General features: G+C 50.1%; 1 protein-coding gene across 20 annotated transcripts in view; it reads right to left on the reverse strand.

The window, feature by feature from the left end:
• SOX13 (SRY-box transcription factor 13) overlaps positions 1–13,795 on the reverse strand; it is a 90,125-nt gene that overhangs the window by 4,897 nt on the left and 71,433 nt on the right. For 11 of the 20 annotated variants that reach the window (XM_043533452.1, XM_043533443.1, XM_043533442.1 and 8 more), the window contains 8 exons: positions 12,938–13,129; positions 12,618–12,732; positions 11,632–11,714; positions 11,377–11,536; positions 10,591–10,700; positions 9,792–9,888; positions 7,876–8,019; positions 171–387 (listed from right to left, as the gene is read on the reverse strand). In XM_043533452.1, the coding sequence (XP_043389387.1) occupies positions 171–387; positions 7,876–8,019; positions 9,792–9,888; positions 10,591–10,700; positions 11,377–11,536; positions 11,632–11,714; positions 12,618–12,732; positions 12,938–13,129 (1,118 nt within the window). The remainder of the gene's footprint in view (positions 1–170; positions 388–7,875; positions 8,020–9,791; positions 9,889–10,590; positions 10,701–11,376; positions 11,537–11,631; positions 11,715–12,617; positions 12,733–12,937; positions 13,130–13,795) is intronic. The other 9 variants (XM_043533461.1, XM_043533460.1, XM_043533458.1 and 6 more) reach the window with 6 other exon arrangements.

Below are 13,795 nucleotides of genomic sequence, written 5' to 3' on the forward strand. Positions count from 1 at the left end.
GCTCTTCACTTCCTATCTAAACTTCTGTGCAGCACTGTTATGCCCTGTGTTCCACCCCAGCATTGTTTGCAATTCAGCAGCTGGCAGCTACAGACAAAGGCACTTTTTCAGGGCGGTGGGGGGGAAGGGGAAATGCAGGTATATGGGGACCAAAAGAGATGGAGCCTCACGCTATCAAGTAGCCCTGCCTGGTGTCTTGCCGTCTGTTCCTCATCAGCGCCTTGTACTCGCCCACGCGCAGCCGCTTCCCCTCCACGATGCAGGTGCGCTTTGGCCGCGGCTTGTATTTGTAGTCGGGATACTTCTCCAGGTGCTGCCGGCTCAGCCGCGCCTGCTCCTCATAATAGGGCTGCTTCTCTTGGTTCGTCATCGATTTCCACCGGGATCCTGGGAAGAGAGAATGCAAGGTAGAGAGATTCACTGAGCTGTTATGTTTGCCTTTTGAAACTCCTCACCATCCGTGGCCATCACTGGGGACAAAACCCAGGTCCTCCTCCAATGCCTCTAACATTTGAGCTGGAAGAATAACCATATTAGCTGGTAGCAGTAGTAGGCTGTTATCCACTCAAGTTACCTGCCACTTGATGCAGCACAGATTTTGCAGCACATTCTGTTACACCTTTAAAGCCCTCCCTCCTGAAACTGAACAGGCTGGGTGGAGGGAGGAAGGCATTAGATAAGGACTCTCACAATCTTCCCCAAACTCCCAGAGTGGCAACAGAAGCAGCGGGGATATTTCTTCTCTCCACCTCTGGGCCTGAGCAACAACCAAGTGCCTCACCAGATAAGCGATTCTCCAGGAGTGCTCCCAATGCTTCACAAACATTAATGAAGCCTCCCAATCCTCTTCAAAGGTAGGTCCATATCCCCAATTTTACATATGGGGAAACTGAGGCACAGAGCTTCGAGAAAGTGATTTGCCCAAGGCTGCACAGTGAGTCTGTGTCAGAGCTTGGAAAAGAATCCAGGAGCCACAATGCTTTAGCCTGCTACAGTATCAGTCCTTTCCTTCAAAACACCATGGCTAGTGGTCCAAACAGTAGTCTGGGAGCAAGGCAGCCCAGGGTTCTATTCCCAAATCCCTCTAGAGCCTTAAGCAAGTCATAATTTTCCACTGCCTCAGTTTCTGCATCTGTAAAATGGATGCACACAGCACTTCCCACCTGTGAGGTGCCTAGCACACTGCTAGCTCTGTAAAATTAACAGTCTATAATAAAGCATCTCTGTTTGCCTGGGAAGTTCCGAGTTTAGAAAACCAACCAAATTAAATAAATAAATCCTTCTTTGGAGAAGGCTGCCATTAGGGTTAAGGCACTGGATGGAGACTCAGGAGATGGGGGTTCAATTCCTGGCTCTGCAACAGCCTCCATCTGTGACCTTGGGCACATCACTACATGGGAAAGTTTTGCTACATGGGAAAGTTTTGCTGGTTATACCAGTATACTGTGGTTATATCAGTCTAACTCCCAAGTGGACACTTAAGAGTGGGTTTTTCCATTTAGCTTAAACCCATTCCTAACTAGCTTCAGTTAAATCAAAGTAAGAGAGTCCACACGGGACTTTGCACCGGTGTAACTGAACCAATTTAAAATTAAACCAGTGCAATTTCCCCATGTAGACAAGGCCTCAGTCTAGGAGCTACTGTGCTAACAATCAAATAGACGTTATGGAGGCAGGGGAAGAAAATGTTATTTGCATACAACGACATCTGAAAAAAAGAGGAGCCACTCAACTCAAGCGACTTGTGCAGGACATTGTCTTTGATTGGCAGGTGCTGAGAGGTATGCCAAGCCGCAGCAAGACAATGCAGTCACAGGGGACACAGGATATCAAGGGCACAGAGGAATGTAGGGCTATTCCACGGAGCCTGCTCCCATTTAAATGTGATTATCCAGGCCATTGTTAACAGCCAGTCCACCTGTCGTGAAAGAGAACGCCTCCCCCCGCCCTTCCCTGCCGCTGACCTTTCTGCGTCACCTCTCCGTCCTGGATTTTTGATTCTTTTTCCCTCACAAAAGGTATGGCAAGCAGGTGCTGCAGCTAAAATAGACAGTCCTGCCATGTGACTCAAATTCCCCGGGCTCGCTGACCTTTGTTGTGATCCCTGCCAAGGTCCAGAGCAGGCGGGGAAAAGAGGGGAGCGGTGCACAGAATGCAGGCCAGATAGAAAGGGAAGGTCACACTCAACCAGCAAGCCTGGGGAAGGGGCAGGAGAGAAACACCTTACTTTTGTCAAGGGAACGGGGCCTGCTCCCCAGAAAATAACGGGGGCCTTTGGATCAGGCCTCAGGGTAAAAGTGGGTCAGTTCAGATACAAGACAGACCCCTGCTCAGAGCTAGACAAAGTCAAACCTTACATCTGATGCCCCTTCTCTTGCCCTCCCCTTTGTCCCAGATGCTTTCATGTCCATCGTGCCACGGATGCTGTGAATACACAGACATGCACAGCTAGCCCGCACAGGAGCTTAGATCTCACCTGCTGCACCGCGACAAAGTTTAAAGAATACGGTCAGCGTAAGGGGTCCCACGCTCCTGGCAAAGTATAGTCTCAGACTCATCCTTTCTCTCCTGCCTTTTACACTACACCCAGCTCTCCCTACTCCCAGAACTGCCAGGGATTGGGGGAGCGGAAACTCTCCCTTCCAGTACAGCCGTATGAACCTCACACTGCCCTGGAAGACTATTGTGTGTCCAGTCTAACCGATCCACAGCTGCAAGGCAACGAAAACCAGCTGAGAGCTAAGCCACTCACAGGAGACAGAACACAGGTTCTACGGCACGCAATCCCAGTCGGTCCCACTTGTTATGTGTGGATGGAGCGACGCACCCGCCAGCTGGCAAACACTCAAACCATCTCTACCTCTGCCTCGGCTGTTACATTTCACATCAAAAAGCAATAGTAAGGTTCAAACACAATGGGTCCGGATCTCTGTTGCCTGGAGAGTTATTTACACAAGTGCAAACCGGGGGCTTTCCAATCCAATTCCTTTGTACCGATGTAAATACTGTACAAGGCATAGGGAAAGGGAGAATCCAGCATAGATCAGATATGAAATATGCAGGAGAACAAGTGTTTTGGGAGTAACCCCTAGCTGTGCACACAGCATAGCACTGACGGTCTGTCACGCTGTATATTAGGGTAAAATGCCTGCAAACGCATGTCACGTTTGTTCAGATTACCGACCAACTGCATGGCATGTTTTACCCAAAGATCTCAAAGCACTTAAACCTGACAACACCCCTGTGCAGTAGGGAAATATTATACCAATGGGGAATTGAGGCACAGGGGTGTTAATGGACTTGCCCCAGGTCATACAGCAATTCAGAGCATGAGCTGGAATAGAACCCAGGAGTCGGGACTCCCACTTCTCTGTTCTAGCCAACAGGCAACACTCCCATAGAAGTATCTTATGCATAGATCGCCAGGACCAGCCATGCCTCCGGAAGATACACACGGACAACCACAGACTGGGCAAGTACCAGCTCCATGCCTCTGGATACAAAAAGACACCCACCACTAGTGTTTTCCACCTCTGCTAAATGTGCAGAAATGAATACAGGCTGCCAAAACAAGAACCTCACCAGTTATTTAAAGCTACATAATTACATTAGCAGCCAGCACACCACAACGTGGCCGTTCCTGACAGCCCCCAAATGCTGTGGGTTGCCATAAGTAACAGATCAGATCCTAACATAGTGATTCTTCAGAGGGAGAAGCTTTGTTCATTGCAGAGCTGCTAAAAGGAGCAAGAGACCAAATTAAAAGCATGCTCTGAGGGTAACCCACAAACCCCTGCATTGTGCTAATGCGCACTCATTACTAGCAGTCTGGATGGACTCCTCAGAGACCACACCAGAGGCTTTAAATAGCAAGCCTACCGAAGCTGGGACAAAGCAATTCGACACGAGACCACGGCGCGGGGTGCATGGTGAGGTGTGTTGGAGGCCTTTGCAGAATGCTATAGTCCAGGGGCGTTGATACACGGAGCAGAATAAAGGGTGTGAGGGTCTGACAGACACTCTTGTGATATAAAAATCTATATGAAATATTTACACCCAACACTTAAAATTGTAAAACAAGACACAGTGACAGGGAAAGCTCAGGATTGAACCCTCATGTAGAGAGAGTCATTACAATATTCTAGAAAGGTAAAATCTTATTACTGTCACCTCTTGGTTGGTGCAGGGCTCTGGGAGTCAGGACTCCTGGGTTCTGTTCCCAGTTCTGGGAGGAGAGTGTGGTTCAGAGCAGATCAGGACTCCTGGGTTCTATTTCCCAGCTCTGACAGTGTTATGATCTTGGGGAGGTCACTTATGATCTTGGGGAGGTCACTTAGGGGCTAAATGCTGTGAGATCCCATTGTCTTCAGCGGGATCAGATAGCAGCAGCCAGCCGCTCTGCAGGCTGGAGAAGTTTTGCCCTTCTGTGGAACAGAGCTAGAAGAATTTACGTCTCACAGAGCAGGGTAAGGCTTAATGAATGTAAAAGCGCTTTCAGATGTTCCGATGAAAAGTGCTGTAACTGCAGAATATTATTTGAATTAAAACTGAAGCGCATAGTGCCAGGTGTAAACACGCCTGCCCTTCACCTCCGGATTTATTTGGGGCGGGGGGGGGAGGTGTCACACCATGCTTATGCCACAAATGCGCTGAATTTGGTGGTATCAGACTACGCTCTCATGGACATTTCCCACACGCACGTCACAAAAATTGTCCCTGTTGTCTCAGTCCAGGGGACATTCTGCAGCTTCACAGCAGGGGAATGGCTGGCCAGAGTTCAGGTGCATTGGCAGGATAGCAGGTGTCTGGCTGGCCTGGAAGGAGGTGCACTGGCAGAGCGGTCGGGGGACTCAGGACTGGACTAACGGGGTTGGGGCAGATCGGGAATTAGGTACACGGGCAGAGCTGGGTGGGGGAAGTTTGCTTGCACTATTAGTCCATCACTTTCATGAGCCCCATGCCATAGACCACCAGGGAAGAAGCTTCCTTTTACAGCTGCATTTGCACGGCCAGTTCTCTGACCCCTGGCCTCCCGTCTGACTTGAGCCAGGATTTGATCTGGGTTCTGGTTTCTAGCCTGCGACACTGAGGATCATCTGAAAGAAGAGTGGGGGAAGGAGGGAACCAGGGTTGATAAAAATCAATGATTTTTTTTTTTAATTTAAATCGGATTTTTTTGATAAAATGCTTTTTGAGGAAAAAATCTATCTAAAGATAGTTTTAATTAAGATACATTATAGCTCAAAGATATCTCATCATGGAATAGGGATTATAAATTCTAATTCTATAGCATGAGACAGTATATTCATGTAAAGTTTAAGAAAAGTTTTGTAAATGAGTTCCAGTAGTTCATGGATTAGGGACGCAATCTTACGGGGTTCCAGGGTCTTCTGTACAGAGTATTTAGGTTAATCTTTCTATCTACCCAATGGGACTCAGTGCTCAGTCTAGAAGATACCATCATAGATGCTTAGTTTTGCACTTCTCAAACTGGATTTGTCTCCAGAGATAACAAGCGTGTTAACAGCAAAACAGTTTTAAATTAATTAATTAAATAAATAATATACAGAGGTGAGAAATAACAGACCTCAATCCTATTGTCCCTCTGCAAATTTGTGTACACAGAGCCAACCCCTTACCTCTCTCTACAAGTGCAAAATTTCAAAAAGTTCAATGAATAGAAGATTCTTGAGGGTGGAATAGATCTGGACAAGGAGAAGGAGTCTGGAGATAAATGTGAGAAGAGAGGGACAGGCAGTAGAAACAAAAGTGTAACTGTTTGAGCAGCATATTCCAGAAATCTTGAGGTCTTTCTGAGTGTAGCCTTCATTGATTTGAGATCTACCATACCATTCTCTCACTAGAAAGGAAAACTTATAATGGCAGCAGGCCATAAAAGAGTCCCAGTTTCGGAATAAGACCCATTCAAGAAATATATGTTTGCTGATGATGTTTTAAAGAAAGTCACACCAGTGAACTGGTGGAAGTCACTTAAGCACTTGGATTCAGAGACTGTTGAAGTGATAATCTCACTTTTAACAGCACTAGCTTCTTTTGCTGGTGTAGAGAGAATATTTTCTTCCTTTGGACTAATTCATTCCAAATTGAGAAATCGTTTGGGACCTGAAAAAGCAGGAAAGCTTGTTTTTCTTTTCCAGATTATGAACAAACAGGAAAATGAAGGTGAAGACAACTGAGTTAGCTGTAAAAGCCAATATTTTAAGATTCTCATGTTGACCTGGCTGACATGGTCAATTTAATTTTTTTTTTTTTAATATTTCTTGTAACTATTTTAGTTAAAAACAATTTTAACAAAAACAAACCTGATTTTAAAAAACTGGAATGTTTAATTAAATTCAAAAATTCATATACTTGTTTTGTTAAAGTATTATATGTTTGCTGTTGAAGAAAAGAATCCAGAATACATAACGTTGTTGTTTTAGTTAAATAAAACAATTTAAAATGTCTGTCTGATGATGTTCTCCTCCTAATACACATGGCAAGAAAATCCTCCAAATATTAATGTTAACCTGGTGAATTGGAGACATTTATGAAATCATTGGGAAGTGAACTATCTGCTTCAATTACCTTTGGTAAATGAAAAAAAACAAACAAACAATCATTCATTTTCTGATATAGCTGTAAAACTAATTTGAAAAGTTTTCAAATAAATCACGTTAAAAATGTATAGTGTGTACCTTCTAAAAATGAAACCTACATCTGTCTCTGAGTTGTGAAGAATTTGTATTAAGGTTAGAACAACCAACAAGAATGCACTTTTATGTAGAAATCCATGATTAAATTGAGTCTTTCTGACTAGTGACTTAAATCAAATCCTTCCTGGAGGGAACATTCGGGCTGTGGAGCTGAGTTTACAATCCATCAATGAACGGGGCTCAGGGAAAGCCCAGCTGGCATGAGAAATATCCTGGGCTTTCCTTCACTGGGGATCATTGTCAAAGTGAGCTAGCTCCTAGCTGCCCAAACACCTGCCATTCCAATTCCAGCTCTGACACCAGGGAAACAAAAGCCTGCCGCTCTCCATCATGTCCCACCACTGACCTCTCCACCAGGGAAGCTTTCTCCTCTGCACGATTAGCTCATTCCCACAGCTCTAATGTTTCTCCACTAGTCAAATCATACCAGATACCAGTGCATCTCACTGGTGTCTTATCTCCCTCTCACCCCAGCTAAGACATGCTTAGACAAGCTCAGAAAAGATTAGATAAGGATGGACAGATAGCCTTGTCTTTTGAAGATTATCTCCTCACTACCAACCCCTCTTTCCATAGCCAGGAACCACTCTGGTTCTTATCCTCAGAGCTCACACGCTAAGCACATTTAGGCCTGGTTGATGGTTGGCATCGAGGGAAAGCACCAAGTGCTGCAGAAAACGGGGCAACATCTGATGCTTTCTCCCAAAAAACAATGCACAGCTCCAGGACCCAATGTGATGCCAAGGGGCACCGTGCTGCTGGAGAGATTTTGGGGACTTTGGGGAGAGATGCACAAAAGCGTGGTCCTAGCCACTTGTGGCCAGTGAAGTGATATTCAGCACCAGCCTTTCCTTCCTCCTCTTGGTGCAGAGTGGTGTGTTTTTATGGCCCTGCTGCTTTGCCGGATCAGTGCATCCATGTACCGGTTTGGAGGATCCAGACTCTTGCAACAAGCTGTCCTGGGAGAGAGGAGGGGGCTGCTTCTGTCATTTCATCCTAGCTCAGAGCCCCTTGGCCAGCTATAGGCTGCATGGCATTAGCAGTAGGCAGTGGCTGATGGCTGCATGGGTCAGCAAAACAGCTCGGCAGATTCCACATCATTGGGAGTAGCCCAGCAGGGAAAGCCCACCCCACCCTCGCTTGCCCGCGGGACATTTACCCAGGATCTTGCTGATACTGGAGTTGTGCATGTCCGGGAAGGCCTGCAAAATCTTTCGCCTCTCGTCCTTGGCCCACACCATGAAAGCATTCATGGGCCGCTTTATGTGGTTGTTGTTCCTGGACTCGGGGAAGTGTCGTGAGCCTGTTAGGAGCACAGCAAGGAAGAGCCAGTTAAAAGACAGGGAAAGTGAGGACCAAACACAAGATACAAAACGGTGACCAAGGTGGTAAGAGTCTCCCCTGCAAGGGGGTTTTACATATAAGAATAAGGGGCACTTGATGCTGCACTGGATTCTCACCACAGAGACCGAGGCTCAAATCGATAGCCTCCGTTTTTAGGAGCCCAACTGGACAAATCCTGGGGTTGTGAGTTCTCAGACCCTGTGGAAAAATAAATCTCCCGTCTTTAAGAGCCTGATTTTTCAGGGGTGCTGAGCACTTGCAGCTCCCCTGAACTTTCACTGGAGTCAGCACTTCTGAAAAGCAGGCCCTGGGTGTCGCCTGTCAGGCACTCAGAAGCTGGGGCACGCAAAGCTAACGGGCGCTTTGGGGAAGTCTGGCCTAAGGGGACTGGCTGGGTCTTAGCTCAGTCCCTAGTTGACATTTAGCCCCTTTAACCTTTAGGAAAGGCTTAGCATCGACACCGAGGGGCCTCAGCCGCACTGGGGGAGGGGTCCCCGACTAGAACAGCAGAGGCGGAGGTGAGAGCAGCGTGAACAGCCCGTCTGTACTGTGCACGTCTCGTGCCAGGACTTTTAGTCCATCACTGGCATTAGTCAAAGTCAGTCCACGCACAGGCACTTGGCCGCCCCACCTGTGGGGCCAGAGACCCTTGAACGCCTTCCCAAGTCATGGCCCATCCCTCAGGCCACCTTCCCTCCCGCTGGCTCTTTTGGACCAATCAAGAGCCAGGATTTGGCTGTACCTGGCCAGCTGAGGAGAAGGGCAGGGACTGGCTCCTGTCTATCATAAGCCCACCAGGAGCAGCTCCCACACCAGTGGGCACAGGGGCCATGCTGGCAGCGCTAGGGTGCAGCTGTGGTCCGTTGAGTCTCTGTTGGCGTAGAGATCCCTTGGTGCAGACCACCCCCAGAATCAAGGAGCCATAACCTGCTCCCTGATGGTCCCCGCCTCAATCTAGCCTTTTCTCAAAGACTTTATGCCACCCTTGTGGATGACATAAAGCTCCACCCACTTCCATGACATCATTGTCTCCATAGTAACTAACAGGCTTTGAGCAAAAGGATCAAAAATTGACTTTTTTTTTTAAATGAAGATGAAACCACGCAAAATAAAGTGGAATTAAGTGAACTACACAATGGTGCAAGATGCCACGTTTCTACTTCCCCTTTCTGAGCCCTCTGGGGGATGGGCCCAGCCACAAGTGGTTAGCGTGGCCTTCCCTGGCTGCCTGCCTCCTCTCTTCATGGCTTCCTATGCCTCGGAGCATCACATGTTCACTCTGTATCAACAGCGCCATTTAAATACAGAAAGTGCTAATTTAGCTGTTACACTGACCATCCCCATCAGCTGGGGAGAACAGCAGAGCAGGGCTGCAGGAAATCAACCAAGTGACCACAAATGAAACTCCTACCCATCTCAAATAAGCACTTCCCTTATATTAGGTCTTTGCTATTCTCTTCTGGCTGTTTATTTCAACGTATGTAGCGCAACCCGAAGAGAGACACGGGGCTAGGTAGCCAGGTCAAGAAAGAAGAAGGGGTGGGGGAAGAACGGAAAAGGAAAAAATAAGAGAAGAACAGAAGAAAAGAAGGAAAAGTGATGCATTTTCTCCCATTCAGCCCAGCCCCAGGAAATCCCCACTGCAATGGGTGTCCAAAGTGCTTAGCACCTCTCAGGATCAGGCCCAGAGTTGACTTTGGAGAAAGCCTCACACAGAGAATGTGTCCTTACCATCCACATCGCAGGTTAACATGGACTCGTCCAGTCTGTGCATGCACGTCTCCTCCATCCGCTCCTTCATGGGCGAGGAATCCAAGCCCATTTGGTCCTGCAGGCCCGTGGAAAGCAGAAGTTATGGCCAGTTACCAACACAAGTAAGGTCACTGGTGGCAGACTGACCGGCAGTGAACCATCCCCCATGGGAGCATGTCCAGCACTTCCTTGTCTCATGGGCAGGCAATCCAGCCAGCAGCTCTTGACTGGGCAACTGTCAGGCAAGGACTTCAGCCATGTGCACAACACAGGGAGGAGTTTCAGACAGGATTGCCTGGGTTCTAGTGTGTGGTACACAGTCCCTGAGATCCACTCCCTGGGTCTCCGGCATACACCACACTCAGCATCGTCTACCTGGGGAGGATGCTCCACTCCCAACCGGCAGTGCCCTTATGGAAAAGGGGGCCTATACGGTATAACAAGAGAGACAACCAACAGCACTCTGCAGACATGCCTGGGAACCTCAGTAGGGTTTCATAGGAAATGAGGTTCTTTCTCCAGAGGGTGTTTCTCAGCCAACCTACGGAATGCTACAGCCTGGAGACAATTCTCCATTCAATTCTAGAAGATAGTCTGAAGGAACCTATAGAAAAGGGATTTTCTATTACATCCTATAGGGCTCTTCCCCTAAGCCCCCCCTCCTTTATATCCATTCACACCCTCCCCCTGGTCGCTCTGCGCCGAGCTGGCTCCTCTCAGATCTCCCCCTTCGACCAGGGACCAGCCCCTTGGCACTGCCAGTCCCAATGTCACTCACCTTCCGGTAGGGGTTATTCAGAGAGCTCTCCGTCGCCCCGCTATGGCAGTGCAGGAGTTGCCGTGCATCCTGGAGCGCTTTAGTGATGGCGTCCCCCTCTCCCAGAAATCCTGAGGATGAACACCCAGCGCAGAACACGTCACAGCCAGCACCTTGTCCTTGCATAGGCCCCGTACACCCAAGAACGAATGGGGTTACTCCCAGCCATCGGAGCCATGAATCTAGCTAAGAGCCATCTAGAGCCTCTAGTTTCTCATTGCCGACACATTCCCTATTAGCATCGAGCAAGGGAAGCAGAGGGTTCAAATCAGAAAGCTTGGTCTCCCACTATTCCATCCGCACCACCCAGGACTCCAGCTACTCCACCCAGGGAGCCCTCCAGCCTGGGTGCTTCTTCCCAGTAGGTGGTTTTCTTCTTCCTCTGGGCATGGAGCACATTTCTTCCTCCACTCTGGATCTCTCTTTGGGTGGGTGGGGTTTGAGAAGGCTGCCTAGAGACCCTTCCATCTCCCAGCATCAGCACAGACAACTCGGTTTCTCCCAGAGAGAGTCGCCCATCTTGCTTTCCCCAGAACTGCCCTGAACATCAGAGCAGGCAAGTCCCTGAACAATGGACCAGCTCCCCTGGACTAGGGAGAGATTCTCCATCTCCCTCCTCCCCAAGGGGACAGAACCACTAGGATCCCGCGAGTGTGTTTCCTCTGTAAGCAACACACCCGAATGACAGAGCAGGCTGGGGATGAAGGCAAGGGACGCTCAGCAGAGAGCACGTCTGAGGGTACCTACCCAAAGGCAGACTGGGAGGGCTGGACTGAAGGTCCCTCGTGACCCCGTGGTTAGGAGTGAGGGACCGGCAGCTGCTCATCTTCAAGCTGGGTGAGCTGGAGGCACTGGAGAGCTCAGAGCTTTTGGGTTTGGCCGTTAGGTTCAGTGGCTGTGAAGACTCCTGAGTGGAGGGGAGGAGACAGGGAGAAGGGAAGAGTGAGGCACGTCCCTGGGTTATGCTGGGTCCCCAGGAGGACGGCAGACTCGGGACAGTACCTGCATCTGGAGGTGGCCTGAGCCGGCGGGTCTCTTCAGTGTCGGAGGGGGAGGGCTGTGCAGCAACTGCATGGGGTACTCCACTGCAGAGAGGACAGCGAGAGGGAAGTTGGCAAATGAGGTCACAACAGGTGCTTCGCACGCAGCCTGCTCCCAGAAGCAACGGGCAGGTGGGATCTACTTAGGCCTTGTCTGGGCCTGGAACCGGCCCCGATTTCCAGCCCAGCACAGTGGCACTGCACGAGAGATTTGCACGGGGGGAGCTAACCCCTGCTAGAAACCAGCCTGCCAGCGGGGCTAGTTCAAAGTGCAGACCCATGGGATAGCAAGGATTCAAGTATAGTACGATTATTTCTATTACGGTCGCACCTAGAGGTCCCAACTGACCTAGAGAGGGGAAGGGCAGCGAGTTCCACACTCTGCATGTCACCACCCTGCCCAAGTGGCACCACAGCGCGCCGGCAGCGAGGTGGCCGGACCAGCTAATCCAGCAGCCAGTCCGCGCTCAGCTGTCGACTTGCACAGCACCAAGGACTCTGCAGCCAGATTCAGTGACAACAGGAAAGCCGGCTCACACCGCCTGGGCTTTCAGGAGTGGTTTCACTCCCACCCGGATGGCCAGCCAGAGATGGGCCAAGGTGACCTCAGTCAGATCACCAGAAACCTGCCAGGGAAAGCAATTTGCCTCCCTACCACCAGCCAAAAAAAATCACGGTTTATCTCCCCCACCACCCCACCCCATCTCAGCTTCTTAGACAACTTTCCCCGGCTCTCCCTGAGCTTCCAAACCCCGAGTTCGCAGCCCGAGGAACGGCAGGAAAGGGAGAGTGCCCGGATTATGTAGAGGGTATTTCTGAGGGGAGTCCACGCTCCCACCCAGACCTCTTCCCCCACCCTTTGAAAGCCACCTCTCCCCCTTTCTGCTCACCGCAGTCGCTTTCCCTGCCCTGATCCCCATAATACTGTACCCCCTCTGCCTCCCTTACCTGGTTTGCAAGGGATGGGCTGGATGGGAAGTGCTAGCTGGGAGTCTGAGGTCACAGGGAGAGGCTGGTGGCTGGGAGGAAAGGCTGGAATCATCACATAGGGCATATTGACCTGCTGGAGAGAGAGAGACCAAATCACCTTTGCAGGACAGGGCAGCTGGGCCGCGGGGGGCTAATCCCCACTCGCAATGGTAAAGGAGTTTCCCATGCAGGCAGGAGCCGAGGTCGTGGGGTGAAGAGGAGGGGGCGCATTAGCGCTTCGAAGGGGGACCAGAGTACGGACTGCGCAAGGGGGACAGGGCGGGAAAGCTCCCCCTTACCTGGATCTGTTGCTGCAGCAGGTTAATCTTGTGCTGCTGCTGAATGAGCTGCTGCTGCTGCTTGGCAATCTGTCGGGGGGGGAAACAGCAATGATACGGCGGCTGGAAAATGCCGGCTAACCGAGCCTTCCAAGGGCCATTAGCCTGGGCTCGCCTCCGAGGGGCTACGGGAGGGGTGCCACGCACCGAGGCCTAGCAAAACAAGCCACAAACACAACTGGTCTGCGGAGACGCCAAGGACATAAGGGCAACGGAGGGCTCGGCATCTCTGACGGGCAGGTTCACGAGAGGATACACCTAGGACTGCCAGCATCCCCCTGGTTAGAATGTGTCCCCCATCCCCGTGTGGTGATCCCCAGAGGTGGGGTAAAGATACAGCTGCCAGAGAGGGGCCTCTTAACTCAAGGCGTAACAGTGCTGAACTGGCTGCGTGGATGCTCTCATTTGGGTAGCTTAAGTCAAGCAGGTTTAAACTAAGCTAAACCGCACTGCTCTTCAACTGCACTGAGAGGGTCTGCACAGGTATTCGCACTGGTTTAACTCAATCGGGGTACGTCAGTGTGTAGACAAGGCCTTGGGCCTTTAGCTCAAGCTGTAGCACCCCAGGTCTAGATCTGAAGGATCCACTGATGACCAAGATGATGGTCATGATCCTTCCACGGTGAAAGAGAAACATCCCCACTGCCACCCCAGCAAGCTCTCCGTCCTGACTGATAGATTCAGCCTGCCTCGCTACCCCAGAAGCCCTGTATCACCTGAACAAGGCAACCATCAGCCAAATCCAGGAGCAAGCTGTTTGGTACCTAGGGGTAGGCTCAAAAATTGTCCCCTACCTTCCACCTGGGAAGACTCCCTGGG

Source organism: Chelonia mydas, chromosome 21, assembly GCF_015237465.2.
Source record: "Chelonia mydas isolate rCheMyd1 chromosome 21, rCheMyd1.pri.v2, whole genome shotgun sequence".
NCBI lineage: Eukaryota > Metazoa > Chordata > Testudines > Cheloniidae > Chelonia > Chelonia mydas.